The sequence below is a fragment of the Ochotona curzoniae genome, unplaced genomic scaffold (genome assembly GCF_017591425.1).
Source record: "Ochotona curzoniae isolate NIBS_2020 unplaced genomic scaffold, NIBS_Ocur_1.0 contig_3520, whole genome shotgun sequence".
In the NCBI taxonomy this organism is placed as follows: domain Eukaryota; kingdom Metazoa; phylum Chordata; class Mammalia; order Lagomorpha; family Ochotonidae; genus Ochotona; species Ochotona curzoniae.
The window spans coordinates 4,923,065-4,943,092 of NW_024465894.1; the positions used below are offsets into that span (position 1 = coordinate 4,923,065).

Consider the following 20,028-nt stretch of genomic DNA (forward strand, 5'->3'; position numbering starts at 1 on the left):
TAGCTGACATTGAGATGTAGCTGACTGGTGTTTCCTATAAGTGGAGTTTTTATACATTTAACATTTTGGTTTTATCCATTTGAAAGGGAGAGATAGATGTTTTCCCAAAGTCCCCATAGCAGCCAGGGCTGGACCAGGCTGAAACCAGGCATTGAGAACTGCGTTCCGACCCCACGGGGGTGGGTACAAGGAACCCAAGCCCGAGCAGCCCTGGTGTGTCACCTCCTGGGGTGTGCTTCAAGAAGGAAGCTGGGGTCAGAAGCCAGCCAGGATTCAAAGCCAGGAACTCTGACATGGCACTTTTAATTTTTTTAGATATAAGATTTTCTAAAATTTGCTTATTTTAATCGGAAAGGCCAAAGTACAAAGCGAAGAGACAAAGATCTTTCATCCGCAGATTCACTCCCCAAGCAGCCGCAACAGCTACAGCTGAGGCAATCTGAAGCCAGGAGCCAGGAGCCAGGAGCTTCTTCCAGGTCTCCCATGCAGGTTCAGGGTCTCAAGGGTTTGGGCCGTCCTGGACCGCTTTCCTAGGCCACAGGAACAAAGGTAGAATGTTGTGCATTTAGAAACCTATTAGCCTGACATAGAACTTTTCACTGTTTAGACTCACAGCATGTGAAATACAATCTACCCACAGGCCAGAGCACCTGGGGTCTGCACCGACCACTGGCCCTTTCTGGCTGCAGTGGAAGGCAGGCAGGAGTGGGCAGTGGGGCCTGGCTGTGTTTAAGAGGCAGCTCTGGAGTCACTGTGGAGCTTCCTGTCTAGCTCAGAGGCCTCAGGCAAGGGCACTGACCCCAGCCAGCCCCAGGCACCGTAAATGGGGGATGAAGGTATGGTGCTGATGGCAGGAGAACCTGCAAAAGACAGTGAGAATAGTATCTAGAGTGATCCAGTGGGAGTGCTTTCCTGAGCGCTGCTGGTCCCCAGTGCTCCCCTTAGGACCCAGTTCCCTGCTCAGGGAGCCTTGTGCAGCAACGGATGCATGGCCTGCCACCCACAAGAGAGCCCGGATGCAGTTCCATGCTCCTGGCCCAGCACCCCGTTATTGCAGCTCTGTGTTCCCTCCTTAATTCTTTCAAATAAATAAAATCAGTGAGAAGGTAGGTTGTGAAAATATCTTCTTCTTCCCTGCCTTGGGGGTGGAGTTGGGGGGTGACTTTAGCCGGAACCCAGGGACTGGGGAGCTTCATCCGCGGCCTACGCATGCCATGCACCCCCTGGGACTCTGAGGGAAGCAGGTACCTAGGGCTGGTTTCCATCCAGCATAGGTTTTAACAGGTGTGTGGGGAAGTGGGTCTGCAGCTGGCAGTTTCCTCTTCAATCAAATCAAGGGCAATCCAAAGTTTTCCAGTAGCCCAAAGGGGGGGGCGGTGAAGGTCCAATTCCAATATTGTGCCTAATCCTATGATTATCTTCTCACTTAGAATTCCTATGCCAACCACCACCAACCTGGGGCTGACATTGTGGCATAGCAGGTAAAAACTGCTGCCTGTAACACATGCATCCCGTAGAGGTGTCCCTTGGAAACCGGCTGCTCCACCTTGGGTCTAGCTCCCTGGTAACAGGTCTGGGAAAGCAGCTGACACTTGGGCAAGCACTTGGGCATCTGCACTCACATGGGAGACCCTGGAGGAAGCTTGAGGGTCCTGGCTTCCGTCTGGCCCAGCCGAGGCGCTTGGGTATTTGGCAGTGAACCAACACAGGGAGGGTCTCTTTCGCTCGCTCTGCCTTTCAAATAAATATATATATGGTTTTTTTTTTTCTACAGAGTTTTAAAAGAAAGTAAAAAACATGTAATTTTTAAAACTTTATTGATTTACCACCTGATCAAAGCATATTTTAACAGTATAATACATAATTTTATTTTACATAGAAAACTTTACATAGCATTTCATATATAATTCTGCTTATTCTTTCAAAAATGTTTACATCTGTTGGGCAGAGAATGCTTTTCATTAAATTATATTAAATGCACTTAATCATCGTGTATAATTAAAACAAAGTAAATATTGACTTTTAGGCATTTTAAGGAAGTAAAACATACATCTTGCACATAAAGAAATATTTGGTGCAAATACACACATAAAATGTTTTAAAAATTAGAACACTGAGAACTACACCTTTGATGAGTCTTTTTATTTCTTGAAGAGGAAGGCTTTCCAGATATATTCATTTTTTAAAACATTCAGCTTCGGTTTCTTAGTTTCTCAAACTGCAAAGCTGCGGATGGCAAAATTCCAGGAATTCAGGTGACATGTCTCCCTCAACAGACCCTAAGATAATGCTAGGCGAAGGAAGGACCCGGCTCCTGCTGAAAGCAGAGTCTGGCTACACCATGACAACAAACTCTGCACCGGTTCCTTTAACCACTGTAAAGGTCTTTTTTCTGCATTTTTACAAAATCCCCTGCCAGAGCAAAGTGCTATGTGTTTCCAGCTATTATCATACCATTTTCCTAACGTATGCGTTCTTTGGTTATGCGTGGAGAATGCAAGCAAAAGGTGTGTTTGACTGTAAAGATGCAGATTAGAAACGAGATTTCCGTGCAGTGCTTGCTGTTAAGGTGCCAGAACCGGGGATTTCCTTAGACAACGAGGAGACGCACTCGAAGCAGCAGCACTGTGTGTGAATCAAGACTTTTCTGGAGACCCGGAGCACAGAATGAACACCTGGCACTTTCTGAGGAAGAAACAAGGCTTGGCAGGCGCTTGGCTCCCCTGCTTCCCCCACCCCCAGGCAGAGGCTGTTTGATGGATTTGTGCCCACAAACACGAATCGAGGCTGCTTGGCTTATCACTGGAGGCAAGTTCCCCTCTCCAGCTGACCACCGAACAAGAATGATCCCAGATAATTTTATGTCCAGTTTTTACCAAGTCTGATGCTGATTTGATTCAAATGCTTCCCTCACAAAATTCCATCTTTTAAGTGACCAAAAGAAATCCAAGCCGAAATGTTTTGGGAAGTGATGGAAAAATGTCAACATTTTACTCCCTTCCTGGCGGCTAAAGCTTCAAGAGGAGCCAGGGTTAGGTTGGGAACGTGTTGGCTAGAAAACGCCACCCTTCTCCCCCTAAACCTTGGGAGAAGCCAGCACTCAGAGATGCGGCTGTTTGCACGTTGGACCCACGGCTTCTGTCCCAGTGTCACTGCAGATGCCAGAGACCACAGGCTCAGCAAACACACCCTCCACGCACAGGTCTCCTCGTGCTCTCCCTTCCAGCTAAACCATGCAGCTCACCTTTCTTGAACATTAAGAATGGAAACCTGCTCTTGCATTTTCTTTGGTAGAGAAATTAAAAACACTTTTTTTTGGCAGGGGAGGGGAATGGAAAGAAAAAAAGCAGATGAGCAGTGCTGGCTAATAAGATCAAATACTTCTTGAGGCTGTTCAGAACAAAACGAGAACTTAAGAAGAAAGCGGCCTCTTAGCAAAAGCACCAGAAATCCTCCTCCAGAAGAGGGAAAAAGACCAGCTGATTTCACAGCTTCCCAAATGACTGACTCCTAAGGCACCAGAGTTGACAGCCAACAAGCCAGTTTCCGGGACTAAGGGCGCGGGGCAGCAGTCTGAGGGCTCAGGGACTCTGCAAACACTTTTGAAACGCTCCCTGGTGCTCCAGGTGAGCAGTGGATGAGGGCAGACTATGAAGCATGTTTTTCTCCAACACTCAGAATAAACCGAGTTTCCACCTATGCTGCTTGTGGGCCCCGGGTCCCACGCATGACAGCCCCGTGTGTACGCAAGCTGCAGTCCGGAAGGCAACCTTGCCTGGGCATTCAGCTCCTGGGTGGCGATGAATGCAGATGCTGGGTGAGTGCCCTCTCCACTGTTGCCACAGACCAGCAATGTCGGCCCCAGGCTGGCTCTGGCTCCACCCATGACTCCTGGCTGAGGGGGTCCTCCCACCCAGGGGCCCTTTACAGGGACTGTGCAAAGCAGCCATGCTAGGACACGCACTCGGGGGAGGTAAAAACGCAAGGTTTTTTACTCAAAGAAACATGAACTCTGGCTAAATGCTGCATTTTCATCACTGCTTCCTAGGTAGGTTTCAGATTGGGCTGGGACACTGTGTTCCCCGTGTTAATACTGACCCCAGGACAGTTCACCGTCCTCAGCACACTGCTCATTGTCCTGCACATTTTCCCCGAGCTACTGGACAGGGAGAGAGCCACGAGGCACTGTGTCTTCTGTCTGTTTAACCTTAATAGCTCTTTAATTCTACTAACTTAATGACTAAATTCAGCCTCCAATAATGTTTTTCCTTTTTTTTTGTAAAATACTTAAAAAAAAATTTACTCTGACATGAACAAAGCACAAAACACAAGGGTTCCCATTCCTGCATTTCCCCCAGCTAACCTAACTGTGGCTGCCTCACGACTGAGAGACACTCGAACAAAAACAGCCCAGCATGTGTCAGGGGGCAGGGCGCCACTACAAGAAAGTTTTATTAACACACTCTCTAAGAAATCGTGAACCTATACAGCTAAGTTCAGGATCTTCAAGGTGCGGGCTTCCTCTGACGCAACGTTGCCGGCCAATCACGGACTCCTGGAAGATGACAGCACGACGTACGAGGACAGACTGGACAGTTCAAAAAGTGAAGTGAAATGGCAGAGACGAGCGAAGCTGCCCGGGAGGTGACAGTGAATGACACACCACAAGCCTTGGTCGGGGACATGGATGAGGCCAGCACGGAGCTCATCCCTCTCCAGGCCATCCTGAGAGCCGAGCAGACACGCTGGCTCCTCGGTCCTGGGTGACCTTTGACCTGGTGTCCCCGTCTGACCCGCTGGGATGAGCTGCAGAGCTGCAGGAGTGGGCCGCGGGGGCCAGAGCTACCACGCTGGTGACAGTGTCGCCGGCACCTGCGGTGGCTCTTCTGGAATCCATATCTTATAGACTACACCTATCCGCAGGAAGAACTTCCTCAGCACTGCTCGGAGCTCAGGGATCAGGTCAAACTGCATAATTTCACACAAGTAGGGGTAGTACCTTGAAGCATGTGCTTTGAACTTGGGAAAGAAACAGACAAAATTAGACATGAATTTTTTTTTAAACAGCAGTTTTCCAAATGTATTCATCTTATCCTAAAGCTTGTGGAAAGCAGCAGTGCCTTTTCTTGTGAAGCCACCTGTAGGTGCCAGAATGCCACATGGGCGCCTGTTTGAGTCCTGCTGCTATATGCCCAACCCAGCTCCCTGCTCATGTGCCTGGGAAAGCAGATGAAGACAAGCCAGATCCTTGGGCTCCTGCACTTACGTGGGAGACTCAGAAGCAGCTCCCGGCTTCAGACTGGCCCAGCTATGGCCAATGTGGCCATGTAGGGAGTAAACCAGTGGATGGAAGACTCCTTTTTATCTGTCTTTGCATGTGTAAATATGCCTTAAAAATTTTTTTTAAGTTGTTTAAACTTCTTTTTGAGAAAAGTACATTAGGATAGCCTGGTTGTCAAAAGTACCTCTTCCTTCTCCTTTCAAAAAAATTTTAAGGGGAAAGAGAGAGAGAGGGCGAGCTCTCCTTCACTGGGTTCATTCCGCAGCTGGGGCTGAAGACCGGTCCCCCAGGCAGGTGGCAGGAATCCACTACTTGGGGCTGCAAGCCACAGTCCGCCTCAGCAGGAGTTGCAGGTGAGGGCTAGATGTAGGCACCCGCGGGTGGTGCGTGGACATCTTACCTGCTGGGCCCAAGGCCCACCCTAGTCCTTTGGTTTTGTAAGGCTAGTTCCGAGGTCTCAGCCAGTGTTTCACAACCTCATCCCTCCCCACATGCACTGAAAATCACCACCCGGCTCCCAGCAGCACACTTATTCAAACATCAGCCCTCTGCAAGAGAGGCCCCTTGCACCCAGGCCCCCACGGCGTGAGCGAATGACGCTTCTCTCTAATGAACATGGATGGGCCCATTAGGCAAGCACCCTGGAGCACCAGGGAAGAGTTGCCTCCAACTTTGATAGGAAGTCAGTTCAAACTGTGTGTCTTAGAGCACCTGTCAGGTGCCTTATTACCTTTTCATCATTTATCTTGAGGGTTTTGGTTAGAAGTAACAGCAGGAGACTTGTCCAGGCCTCCCGATGGCTTTCAGAGTTCACTGTGATGAAATAGGCAAGCGCTTCACTGCACACCCTGCAAGAAATGCGAGAGGGCCGGAGACAGCTGATGAGCGCCACTAGCTGAGTGACCCCCTCCCGCCTGCTGCACCTGCCGTGCGCCACTCCCAGGCCTTGGCTTCCTCAGCCAGAAAATGGGATACATGACTGCACCAAACTCAAGGGGCTGCTGTGAAGGCTGAGTCAGGATGCTAACGGACAGACAACGCTCAGGCCAGGCACATGGCTAGGGCTGGGCTTAGCTAACATCTGCAGCACAACAAAAAACTATCAGCCACAATGTTCTGGCCTATTTCCTTCTAGGGCTTCTATTTAAAAATGAAAACTACTCTTGAAATTTGCCAGAAAGTACAGTTTTACCTATTGCTTTGTTTTTCCTGGCCTGGGTGAAACTTAGTTTTATGAAAATTATGTTTTAAACTTCACTTTTCAATGACTGCCTCTTCCTGTGCAGGCTAGACCGTCATCTACTCATTCCAGAGCTGAGCTGTTCACATTCTCTCCTGCATGCCTGCACTCAGTATATTTGGTATGAAGCCCGCTATTTCTAAAACACCTTCTGGAGGAGATGCTGGGAGAGTAGAACAGCTGTCAGACAGAAGCAGCACTTCTGGGGTCCTGGGGCATGCTGCGCCGACCCTATCTAAGCCCAGCAGGAAAGCCCATGCCACCAGGACTGTGTGTCACGGCTTCTGAGTCCTGCGGGGTGGGGCTGGGGGAGGCGATGGGACACTGGCAGCTTCTGGGGTGAAGGTTCTGATTAGCTGCCTGGGACTCCCTCCCGGCTCTCCCACCATCTCCATAGTGGACCTTAAGTCTTCTTACGTTAGAAGTCGTTGCTGTATTTCTTCCCAGGAATCCCTGCGGTTTTCATCCACATACATTCGAAACAGGATCCTCAAACAACAGGCCAGGCTGCTGGTTTCTTGCTTTAGGAGATTGGGTTTAGACTTGCCCTTAAAACCTGGAGATCAGACAATGATTAGCAGTGTACGGTATTAGGTGTATAATGCTGAGTGACCATGTGTGTGCTGGCTACTTTAGGGTATGACTCCAGAGGTCCTCCTCGGTGTCACGTGTATTCACCCTGCCACTTGGATTGGCCCACTGCCTGGGACGTCATCACTTCCATCGGCTCAAAGTAACAGTGCTCAAGAATTCTAGTGCTTTTCTTCCAGTGAGATGGTTTAATTTAAAAAGGCAGAGTGGCAGAAAAAGGGAGATTTCCCTATCTACTGGTTCACTCCCCAAACGACCCCACAGCTAGCATGGGGCCCGGACAAAGCCAGAGGCTGGGAACTCCATCTGGGTTTCCACATGGGTGGCCAGCACCCAAACACTTAAGGTTTCAGTTACTGCCTTCCCAGGCACATTACAAGGAAGCCAGCTCAGATGTCCAGCTGCTGAACTCAACACTCTGATTTGGGGTGTGGGCATCCCTAAAGGTGGCCCAATTTGCTGTGCCACAATATCTGCTCCAGTAGAACTCGTCTGCGTCGCAAAGCACATCGAAGAACACACCTTTAGGAACAAAGGCATCCCATTCAGCCGCACAAGGTGGAAATCACTCCCACAAACTCAACCTTACCAGAGACAAAGACACAGAGCATCTCAGTGTTTCAAAGCCACTTGTGAGCAAAAGTAGGCATTTGGGGAGAAAAAGTAATGATGGCAATGCAAAAGTTATGTAGGAAGGAGCTGTTGTGGCACAGCTTAAGCCACCATACTGGAGGACTAGTTCAAGTTCTGCCTGCCCCACTTCTGATCCAGCTCCCTGCTAGTGCTCCTGGGAAGGCAGAAGATGACCCAAGTGCTCGGGCCCCTGTCCACTTGTAGGGAGACCTAAAGGCATTCCTGGCTGCTGGCTTCAGCCTGCTCCACACTGCTATTTTGGTCATCAGGAGGAGTAAATCAGCGGATGGAAGACATCTTCACTCCACCTGTCAAACAACCTTTAAAAGCTACATAATGGTTGTGCTCGACTGCTTTCCCAGGCTACAAGCAGGGAGCTGGATGGGAAGTGGAGCAGCTGGGATTAGAACTGGCACCCATATGGGATCCCAGTGAGTGTAAGGTGAAGATTTTGCGCTAGGTTATTGCACTGGGCCAGTATCTCCTTCTCTCTGTATATCTGCCTTTCCAATAAACATAAATAAATCCTTTAAAAAAAAAAGCTACATAAAAGGGCCTGACAGAATAGTCTTAGTAGCTAAATCCTCACATTGCATTTGCCAAGATCCCATATGGGGTCCTGGCTGCTCCACTTCCCATCCAGCTCCCTGCAATAGTGCCTGGGAAAGCAGTAGAGGATGGCTCAAACTCTTGAAACCCTGCACCTGTGTGGGAAACCCGGAGGAGGTTCCTGGCTCCTGGCTTGAGATCAGCTCAGCTATGGCCGCTGTGGCCACTTGGCGAGTGAACCAGAGGACAAAAGACCTTTGTATTTCCCCCTCTCTGTGTTATCTGCCTTTCCAATAAAAATAAATCTTTTAAAAAACATCTACATAAAGTATAACTTTTGGATACATTCAAAAACAATGAAAATTTCCATATCATCCCAGAGAACAATATAAATTCACTTCTGGGATTTATGTATTGATTTTTGGAGGCAGAAAAGACAGAAAACATCTTAAATCTCAGGAAATGAATGCTTCTGTTCCTCCAAGACTATCACACTTTCGTAATATCCTATTTTACAGTTTATTTAATGCAAAATGTCCTGATTAGCTCTGAGAAACTGTCAAGTGTCAAACAGTACCTTTGGGACGAGGACGAAATGTAGTCAGTATCAGGCTGGAGAGTACCAGCAGGCTATTCTCGCTGCTCTGAGATCGTCAGGAGATGCCCATTTTAGGTTGGTGACCATGCAGCCAACCTGGTCTACCTGCTGTGTGGCCATACCTGCTCGCCACAGGACGGTCCGCTGCTCGTAATTGGAGTTGAAGGCCTTCGAGAAGGAATGGGACTCCTGCAGGCAGTCCAACAGCTTAAAGAGGTGCTGGGAAGACATGTACTTATACATGCCTTGATCCTCTGTCTCTATGTGGATGTCTGCGTCCAGTGTGTCTTGCTAGAGGACAGAGGACAGGAGAGCTGAGTGAAGGAGATGGAGTGGCTTTGGGCACTCTGCTGGCAGGCAAAGGCAGGTCTGCTGCTCTGACGGTCACCTCTATAGAACACAGCGTCCTGGATGCCCTGAACTCTATCCATTCAGCCCCTGCCATGGTCTGAGGACACTAGACAGCTGTGCATGTGTCTCCAGTAGCTTCACTAAAGGGCAGATCGGCTGACAAAGCCCCAGTGCATCCTTGCCTCAGTCAGGTAATACCTGACTGGCTCTCGGCTTAGGCCTGGCTCAGCCCCAGCTGTTGTGGCTACTTGGGCAGGGAACCACTAGAAGGAAAAGATCTCCTTCTGTCTGTATCTCTGCCTTCCAAATAAATAAAATAAACCTTAAAAACAAGAAACTAGAACATTTGTCCTTCACAGGATACCACCAAGAAACTGAAAGGACAACACACAGAATGAGCGAGAACAGGTGCAAGTCACATATCTAATAAGGAATTATATACCTAGAATAAATAAAAATGCCAACAATTCAGCAATAAAAAAAAAATGTAAAAACAGGCAAGGGATTCGAGGGGGCATTTCCAAAGACAAACAAATGACCGATGCATATCAAAGATATTTGATTTCACTGGTACCTCAGAAATGTAAATCAAAGCGACAATGAGATGCCATGTCACACCCAAGACAATGGCTGTGATTCTGAAAGAGCAGTGATAACCACTGGGTGAGGGCGGCTTCATACACGGCTGCTGGGGACAGTACACGCTGAGCACGCCTGATCCAAAAGGCTTGGCACCACAGTGTTCTTTGGGGTTTGGAACATTGTATATAAACATGGAGACACGCTGGGGGCAAGGCCCAAATCTTCACGAGGATTCATTTGTGTTTCATATTTATGCCTTCCAGCCTAAAGGTGCATTTGTACAATGTTCTGCATGTCCCTGGACTTGGTATGACATGAGGTCAGGGGAGGACTTTTCCACTTGTACTATCAGTGCTCATAATGTCAGATTTCACAGCGTCTCAGAGTTTTGGACTGGGTTTGTTCAACATTTACATCTGTATAATGGAAGGTTATTTAGCCACGTAGCAGAGGAAAGAAGCGGTGACTTGAGTGAGTTTGGGGAGCAGATACAAAAGTTCACACATTGTGTGATCTCATTTATGTGAAATATCCAGAACAGGCAAATCCACAGGACAAGAAGTAGATGAGTGGTCCTAAGAGGCCAGGAGGAAGTCACAGCTCATGGTTTCCTGTATTTTCTGTGCAGTGATAAAGATACTCCCAAGTTAGACAACTCTGCAATATGCTAAAATTACTGCATTATACACCTAAGAAAGTGTCGGTATTTGAGCTGGCTTTAGCCCATCAATGATCAGCAGTAATCAAAAGACATACATGAACAGCCAGTATTAAAAAACAGGTGATTTTTATGTGGAAAAAGGGATGGTTCTGGTTCTTCTTGAGAAACTGGAAATCCCACCCAGCTCTGAGGCTGGCAGGTGGAAGGGCTGAGAGCCCTGACTGGCCCTGGTGCCACCCTGCGTGCCTCACACACTCCGCTGGGCCTGCTGCTGGCCTCTGAGGAGCTCGGTGTGCAACCCTGGCTGGGAGGCAATATCCAAGTTCTAGACACTCAGTCCCAGGTACAAAACAAAGTCAACTTTCTGAATGAAAAGCTAAGATCTTTAGAGATATCTTTTCCTTCTCAGTCATTTGCAGTTAGAATATACACCAATTACAGGGATCAGGAGCACAGTTTAGATGGTAGTGTCTGAGAGCCTGCTTATTTCTGAGGGGCAACCCCCTGTATGGCCAATTTTAGGCCACTGATTCCTGAATTCAGCATTGTAAAGACATGGACACACCAGGTTTGGGAAAGCCAGTGCTCGCTGGCTCCAGCAGGCCACTGACTTGGAGCCTCCTGCCTGTGGATGAGGGCGGTTAAGGTGAGGCCTGCCACTGTTACCTGGGCAGCAACCATGTGCTCAGCATCCTCCTTTTTACTTGTTGCAGGGTAGAACACGATGTTGTCGATGGTCTGGATCAGCTCCAGCTGGACCACACACTTGATGAGCAGGCTGGCAAACAGCTTCTGATCTGTATTGGATGACAGAGAGGAATCCTAGTAACAACTCAGCCAACAATGTTGAGTAACGTTGACAGACTACTGCTTGATGCCATGGCATAGCCAGGAATCTACTGGTCTCATGGTGTGGACACATAGTTAAGTGCAAGGTACAGCAAGTCAAATGATGAGCACCTGGTAGACATCCAGGCAGGGTGGGAGGTGAGCTTAAATATTCACACATCAGCAAAGCTTACTCTGCAGATACACTACCTGTGCAAAGACCTGGAAAAAGGCGAGGGACTCGGCCTGCAAGGTCCCCTGTTCTCCAGAGGGTACTCTGTAGGTTCTATTCTGCCCCTACAGATCGGCTCTGCACTCCCTAACCATAGTTGTCTGCAGGTCCTCGGGAGCAGACAGACCCCAAAGAAGCCAGAACCCCAGTGTGGGCTGCGGCTCCTTCGTTCTTGGTTTCCTGATCACTTGTTCACCTTTCTAGGGGCCACAGTAACTGCCTTCCACAGGTTCTGCTTAGCAGTTCATGAGAGCACTTATTTACCCTTTAGACTGCAGCAACTTTTGACAAATCAATATACTTTTTTGAAGATTTATTTATTTTGGGTTCTGGCGTAGTAGCTGCCAGTGGCTAAAGTCCTTGCCTTGTATCCAGGCTGTTCCACTTCCCTTCCAGCTCCCTGCTTGTGGCCTGGAAAAGCAGTCAAGGATGGCCTAAGGCCTTGGGACCCTGCACCTGTGTGGGAGACCAGAAACAGGCTCCTGGCTTTGGCTCAGCTCAGCTCCAGCTGGTGGGGCCACTTGGGGAGTGAACCAGCAGATGGAAGAGCTTTCTGTCTCACCTTCTCTCTGTAAATCTGCCTAGTGGCTGTTAAAGGCTGGAGTTGAGCCATTCAAAGCCAGGAGTCAGGAGCTTCCAGGTCACTCACATGGGTGTATGGTTCCAAGGTCTTGGGCCATCCTCTGCTGCTTTTTCATGCCACAAGCAGGAAGCTGGAACAGCTGAGACAGAAACAGTCCCCCTGTGGGATTCTGGCACCCTAATGGCATCGTCAACAATTCTTGGTAATCACACATACCAGAAACACAGTGCAGTGTCTGCATGTTACAGCTGTTACACCTATGTCTAAAAATGACTGATCAGCAGTGCAAGATACCATAGCAACACTGAAAAATCGGCAAAAGTAATCTGAACCCTGCATCTAGTGTAAGGATTTCTAACCCTTCAGGAGTCTCCACCCACCAGAAGGAAAAGGACCCAGAGACACCAAAGCATGAGCAAAGATCACCAATAGGGAGACCACAGAGAACTCAGAAATGGCTCTAAACACACAAAAACTGCTCAGCTCCATGTACAATTAGGAAAGTGCAAATTGCAATGACCCCAAAGGCATCAAATTCCCTCTGGGTGCTGCCAAAGAGTAAGTAAATAGGCATAAACTCAATGCACATTAAATCTGCAAAAATGTTCAACTGGCAAATGTGACAATCTGTGGACCCCATGTTCTAAGAATTTTATATATATTCACAAATGACATGTGCTAGGGTTAGAAGTCATATAAATGTCCATTAGTAGGAGCCCTATTAAGCATTAATAAACACATCTACATACTTTGTTAATAGTATTAAACAAGTGAAAGTGCTTCATGCGCCGAGGCTGAATAACCCCTAAGAAGCAGTCAAGAACAGAATAATGCACAGTACATGCCTAGGCAGTAATTGTAAGGAGAGTCACTGTGTGTGCTTGTACTGAACGTGTGTGGAAGCAGTTCTGTTTGCATCTGCTGGCACAGAGATTAAATCACTGGAAACGCACGTGACAAACAGTCACGCCACAGCCGCAGGGGTCAGAGGCCTGGGGCCTACTGTTGGTGCGTTCTGAACATCTGAACCACATGGCTGTGTGCCATCTACCGAAAATGAACACATAAAGAACCAAGGAGAACAAACGCAAGTGCCTTACTTGCATACGGCCTGCCCTTCCAGCTGTCGTCGGTTGGGTTGGAGAGCTGGCTCTGGCCTCTCTCGGAGGCGTTTTTGTCAATGCTGCTTAGAGACTGGCGGTCCAGGTCGACGTCCTGAGGGCCAATCAGAGACATACACAAGGCTCACTCGTTTGCAGCAGATGTGCCAGCTTCAACACTGCTGGCTCAGCATGAACCTAAGTGCTACTTCAGCTCACTGCCCAGCTTAGGCAACCTTTCCCAAAGTCTGCCCTGCGGTGATGGAGAATTCCAACTACAAATTCCAACTACAAGTCCCTCCCAGTCCCCTCGTAAATGTGTACACTGCTGGCTCACTCCCCGACGCCTGCAGTGGCCCTGCCAGGGACAGAGCCAAGCGCTAGGAATTCCTTCACAGGAAGCTGCAGTCAGGAGTGGAGCTGGCTGCCCAGCTCAGGCACTCTTGACATGGGTGTGGAAGCTCAACTGCTAGCCCCAATACCCAGCTCTGCATTTCATTTTTTAAAGTTGCTATATCCCAAATGCCTTTTAAAATCTAAAGGTCTCAGAGTATTTGGGAATAAAACTGAGTAATTCACCTCCCTCTGCCCAGATAAACCAAAATGTCGCTGGGGTCTGAATGTGAACATCTGAATATGGCACATGTAACAGACAAGAGCCACCCTTATTTTGGAGCAGAGAACTGTACTATTTATTTAGGAGAGCAATACAGAAGAAATGACATCAAAGCACTGTCCCTAACAATGCCACCCTGGAACTGACCTGAGATGCCACGGGAGGGAAACTAGCTCCTGAAATGACACTGTAAGCACACGTGGCATCCCATGTCAGAGCACAAGTCCAGTCTCAGGTACTACCGTTCAATCCAGGTTCCTGCTAACACGCCTGGGAAGGCAACAGGTGATGGCACAAGCACTTGGGTCCTTGGATCCTATGGGAGACTCATATGGAGTTCTAGGCTTCTGGCTTCAGCCTGGTCCAGCTCTGTCCCTTGTGGGTATTTGGGGAATGAACCAACAAATAAAAAATATACTCTCTTTCTCTGTTCTGCCTTACAAATAAATAAATACATCTTAAAAATAAGTAATTTTTTTGTTAAATATTTATTTGTTTTTATTGGAAAGGCAGATTTACAGAGAGAAGAAAGATAGCTCTTCCATCTGCTGGTTCACTCTCCAAGCAGCCACACGGGCCGGAGCTGATCTGAAGCCATGGCCAGGAGCTTCATCCAGGTCTCCCACGTGGACATGAATGATGCCCACATGGGATCCTGAAAAATGAAGATTTAGCCACTAAGCCATTGTTCTGGGTTCCATAAATAAATAAATCTTTAAAAAAATAATTTGGTGCCTAGAGCAGTGGATTAGTAGCTAAAGTCCCTGCCTTGCACGTGCCGGGATCCCATATGGGCACCAGTTCATGTCCCGGCTGCTCTATTTCTCTTCCAGTCCATGTTTGTGGCCTGGGAAAGCAGTAGAGAATGGTCCAAAGATTTGGGACCCTGCACCCGCGTGGGAGACTCAGAAGAAGCTCTTGGCTCCTATCTTTAGATTGCCTCAGCTCTGGCTTTTGCAGTCACTTGGGGAGTGAACCAGCAGATGGACGATCTTTCTCTAGTTGTATCAATAAAAATAAATAAATCTTTAAAAGAAAACAACTTTAAAAAGTTGAATACAGTGCAGCCACTGAAAATCCTATCTCAATGGCTGGCTCCCAGTGTTGTTAACATATTATGTGCCAAGTGACCCTAGATTCACACCTGTGTGGGTCAACCAGTGGAGCATGCTCATACCAAGAAAAAGCTAGAAATGCAAATTGCTTTTTGCCAGTGATGTGACTTATTCTCTTAATACTTCCCTGTACTTTATTTATTTAAGATTTATTTTATTTTATTTTTTTACTGGAAACTCAGATATACAGAGAGAAAGATCTTCCGTCCACTGGTTTACTCCCAAACTGCCACAATGGCCAGAACTACACCAGTGTGAAGCTATAAGCCAGGAGCCCAGAGCCTCTTCCAGGTCTCCCACATGGTTGCAGATTCCCAAGACTTTGAGCCATCCTCTACTACTTTCCCAAGCCACAAGCAGGGAGCTGGTTGGGAAGTGGGACCACCAGGATTAGAACCGGCATCCATATGGGATCCCGGCGCATGCAAGGTAAGGACTTTAGCTGCTAGACTACTGCGCCAGGCCACAGCTGGCCTGTACTTTTTAAGAACGTAATAATTAATACAGATTGCTTTTTTATTTTAAAACTCACTTCCCATCAAAACAATAGCATAGGATGTTTAACCGTTTACTAGGATAGGAGGAGAGAGAAGAGACAACCAAAAACCCAGTCCTACCCAGGGCTTTTCTGTCGAGTCGTCCTCCATTCCTGCAGGCCTCCACGTCAGCAAACTGAAGGGAATGGGCAAGGATGAGAAGAAGGAACCGTGTCAGACAGCCAGGAGCCCTGGGGCACCTGCTGGCCATGAGAGAGCTGCGCCCAGTGCCCCGGCACTTACACGTGTGGGATGGTTGTCTGGAATATGTCCCGCATGCAGCTGCACGTTTCATCCCACACAGCGACACTGAACTTCTCCCCATTGGAGATCACCAGGTTCTCTAGGCAGTTTGTACCAGAGCGAGCCAGCTGCTCATTGTCTGCAAAGCCAAGCAGCTGCCGTTAGGAACCCCTGCCCTGCTGCTGGACCGTCCCCACGACCGTCTCCCAGCCCAGGCTGCTAAATTTTTAACCAAGGAGACAATAACACAAAAACAATAAAAGCTTTATCACTAAAGTGGGCCAGAAGGAGGTGGGACTGCTCGTCACACGTCTATTCCCAGGGATGGAAAGAGGTCCGTGTTTTGCTACTTTTAATTAAGTGGCTCATATGTGAGCAATAGCTAACCGAGATGGACAATATTAAACAGCTTGCTGAAAGTCAGTCCAAGACTGTTTCCTTTTTGGCATCTAAACCAAGCAACTGTTTTGTCACTTACTTTTTAGCAGTGACACTTTTTGACAAACCTTGCTCCAAGACAATCCAGGCCCAACACGCACAGTATTTTCTTGAACACACTAAAATAAATGTTACTATTCAAACAAAAAATTCCTCTCAAGAAGTTGATTTTGACTGCAAGATCAATTTAAAAAATTTTACTATAGAAAATATAAAACAGCGTCACACACAAAGGTACATCTTTTAAAATACAAAATAAATCCTACATTCCATCCCCTCCGTGGTGTATTTTTATTGGAAAGGTAGATTTACAGAGGAGATAGACTGTCCCTCTGCTGGTTCACTCCCCAAGTGGCCGCAACAGCCAGAGCCAGGAACCTGGAACATCTTACAGGTCTCCCACCTGGGTGCAGCACGCTAAGAACCTTACAGGTCATCCTCTACTGCTTTCCCAGGCCACAAGCAGGGAGCTGGATGGAAGTGCAGCAGCTAGGACATGAACCAGCATCCATATGGGATGCCAGTGCTTAGAGGTGGAGTATTAGCCTTTGAGCCACAGCACAAGACCCTACATTCCATCTTAAATGTTCTACAGCAGTCAGTGTTGTGGTGGTGTGAGTAAAGTCACTGCCTACAGGCAGTCCATATGGGCACTGGTTCAAGTCCCAGCTACTCCACTTCTCATCCAGCTTGCTGCTAAATAGAAGATGGTCCAGCTGCTTGGACTCCAGTGCTCGTGTGGGAGATGTAGATGTTTTTGGCTCCTGGCTTTGGTCTGGTCCAGCACTGGACATTGTGGCCATCTAGGGAGTGAACTCTTGGATAAGAGTTCTCTGTGTCTCTTCACATAATATTTTCAAATAAATAAGTAAATAAAACTGAAAAAAAGTAAATGCTTAAACTGGCTTGAAGGAATTGTTCTTCTGTTCTAAACAGATTTTAAAATACATATTTTTGGGAGGCCAGAGGCATTGCATAGGTGTGTTGCTTTGTGTCCTGGCTCCTCCACTTCTGATCCAGCTCCCTGCTTGTGGCCTGGGGAACCAGTGGAGAATGGGGGAGCAGTCTCCTGACCCATGTGAGAGATCCAGAGGAAGCTCCTGGCTCCTGACTTCTGGTTGGCTTAGTTTTAGTCCTTGTGGTAATTTGGGCAGGTGAACCACTGGATGGAAGACCTCTCTCTCCTTCTCTCTGTAATTGCCTTTCAAATAAGAGTAAAGTAACATCATATACATACTAAATGGCATTGTCTAAATGGTGTTCTATATTGAAGAAGTTAATCTTCCGCTAAGACAGGGGAGGAACAAGGACCCCTTGGGATTGAAAGAATACCTTGCTTCACACACCACTGCAATTGTGCAAACACATCAGAAAGAAGGACTTCATTCAATGCTTCATAGAACTGTGTAAACACGTCACAGATAGCATAAAGTGCATGATTGCAGGTTGTTGTCATCCACTCAGATTTCTGGAAAAGCAGTAAGAAGATAACATTTGTATAGTTCCAGCAAGCAATATGGTGACATGTCTCACCAGTGTTAAAGATGTTCACAATCACTTGGCAATACCACTTCCCAGAATCAATTCTCAATAATCAGGGGCTGGCCCGGAGGCTCTACAGGCTAATCCTCCACCTACAAACACCAACATCCCACATGGTATATGGGCAGTAGTTCATGCCCTAGCTACCACACTTCCAATCCAACTCCCTGCTTATGGTCTGGGAAAGCAGTAGAAGATGGTTCACATCCCTGGGCCCGTGCACCCACATGGGAGACCCTAGAAAAGTTCCTGGATTTAGACCGGCCCAGCTCCACCCATTGTAGCCATTTGGGGAATGAACCAGTAAATGAAAGATCTCTCCTTCTTCTCTGTCTCTCCTCCTCTCACTGGGTCTGGTGCTGTAGCCTACTGGTTAAAATCCTCACCTTGCATGCACCAGGATCCCATATACACGCCGGTTTTAATCCCAGCTGTTCTATTGCCCATCCAGCTCTCTGCCTGTGGCCTGGAAAAGCAGTCAAGGATGGCCCAAAGGCTTGGGACCCTGTACCCACATGGGAGACTGGGAAGACACTCTTGGCTCCTGGCTTCAGACCAACTCAGTTCCAGCCATTGTGGCTGCTTGGGGAGAGAACCAGCAGAAGCAAGAACTTTCTCTCTATATCTCCTTTTCTTGATATATCTGATTCTCCAATAAAAATAAATAAAACTGTTAAGAAAAAACTCTCAAAGATTTTTGTGTACAAGTTCATGAACACATTTAGTCCAGCAAGTAAAATACCAGTTAGGACACAGGTTAGAGTGTATTAGCTTCCTGCATTAGAATGCCTACTCTGCTCCCATCTCCAGTAATGGCTCAGGCAGTCGGACCCCGCCAGTCATGTAGGAGACATGGAGACCCCCTTGCTTCCTCCCAGTCCAGCTCCAGCTCTCGTGGGTATTTACGAGTAAACCAACAGATGGGTGTGTGTGTGCACTCTCTTCCTCTCTCAAAAAAAAAAAATAATTCAAAAGTTTACGAATAATGATGTTTATCACAATAGCATTCATATACTGAAAATGGATAAAACACAATGCCAACCAATGTCTGCATCAAATTTAATTATAAGTAAGTGTATATAAAATGACTTAATTTAACACCTATCCAGGATAGGTATTCTGGGTAGCACTGAGCTGCCACTTGGGATTCCTGCATCCATCCTGGTGGGCCAGGGGTCACATCCCAGCTCTGCTGCTGATTCCAGTGTCCTGCTAAGGAAATAATGGATGGCAGCAGGGGACAGCCCAAGGACTGCTGAGTTCCCAGCTCCCAACTTTGGCCGATCCAGTTGTGGCTGTTATGGAATTTCTTTTCTTCCTTTTAAATATTTTATTTATTCAAAAAGGCAGATTTACAGAGGAGGCGGGGAGATCTTCCATCTGCTAGTTCATCCTCCAAATGGTTGAAATGGTTGGGAGTGGGTCAGGCTGAAGTCAGGAGCTTTGTTTGGGTCTCCCATGTGGCTGCAGGGGTCCAAGGACTTGGGATATCTTCCACTGCTTTCCAGGCATATATGCAGGGAGCTGGATTGGAAGATGAGCAGCCAGACTCATACCAGCAGCCAAATGGGATGCTGGCCCTGAAGGCAGCAGCGTCACCTGTTATACCACAACGCCAGTACCTGCGGTGGGCATTTGAGGAATGAAACAGCAGATGGCAGATCTTTCTCTCTCAAAAAAAGGTAACATTTTCAGAATCAAAAGTAGTAAAAATAACAAAGTAGGTGAAATAACTCCTAATATTTCTAAGGATTTGCTATATTCTTTTAAATACGTATTTTATTTTTATTTGAAAGGCGGATTTAGAGAGAAGGAAAAACAGAAAGGTCTTTCATCTGCTGGTTCACTCCCAAATGGTCGCAGCAGCTGGAGCAGAGCTGACAGTGATCCAGCAGACGGAGGATCTCTTTCTGTCTCTCCTTTTCTCTTTGTAGCGCAAACAAAATAAATCTAAAAAAGAAACCATCATGACTGGAACAACCAAGGTGACCTCCCAGGAGCCCTGGGAGATGGTAGGTGTGAGACCCGAGGCCTGAGACCCAAGCAAGCAGGCCTTGCTGACTCCCAGACAGAGTCTAACAACCAGCCGGCACTGGGGCAAGAGTGAAAGGAAGGAAGTTTCTATTCCAGTTAATTAATTAGAGAGGCCGACTAAACACAGAGAGCTCCCATCCACTGGTTCACTTCTCAATGCCATCAACAGTTAGGCTTAAGCCAAGGCCAGGAGCCAGGAACTCAATCCTGTCCTCCTTGAGATATGTCAAGTGTCTGTGTTAGCAGAAAGCTACCAGCAGGAGCCAAAGGCAAGC

General features: G+C 47.5%; 1 protein-coding gene across 3 annotated transcripts in view; it reads right to left on the reverse strand.

Annotated features, from left to right (window-relative positions):
* Window positions 1–2,382: 2,382 nt before the first annotated feature.
* ARFGEF2 (ADP ribosylation factor guanine nucleotide exchange factor 2) overlaps window positions 2,383–20,028 on the reverse strand; it is an 87,980-nt gene continuing 70,334 nt past the window's right edge. For all 3 annotated transcript variants that reach the window (XM_040981350.1, XM_040981349.1, XM_040981351.1), the window contains 9 exons: window positions 17,510–17,645; window positions 15,740–15,878; window positions 15,578–15,632; window positions 13,230–13,344; window positions 11,153–11,283; window positions 9,015–9,183; window positions 6,939–7,077; window positions 6,012–6,129; window positions 2,383–5,019 (listed from right to left, as the gene is read on the reverse strand). In XM_040981350.1, coding sequence (XP_040837284.1) covers window positions 4,843–5,019; window positions 6,012–6,129; window positions 6,939–7,077; window positions 9,015–9,183; window positions 11,153–11,283; window positions 13,230–13,344; window positions 15,578–15,632; window positions 15,740–15,878; window positions 17,510–17,645 — 1,179 coding nt within the window. In that variant the 3' untranslated portion in view covers window positions 2,383–4,842. The remainder of the gene's footprint in view (window positions 5,020–6,011; window positions 6,130–6,938; window positions 7,078–9,014; window positions 9,184–11,152; window positions 11,284–13,229; window positions 13,345–15,577; window positions 15,633–15,739; window positions 15,879–17,509; window positions 17,646–20,028) is intronic.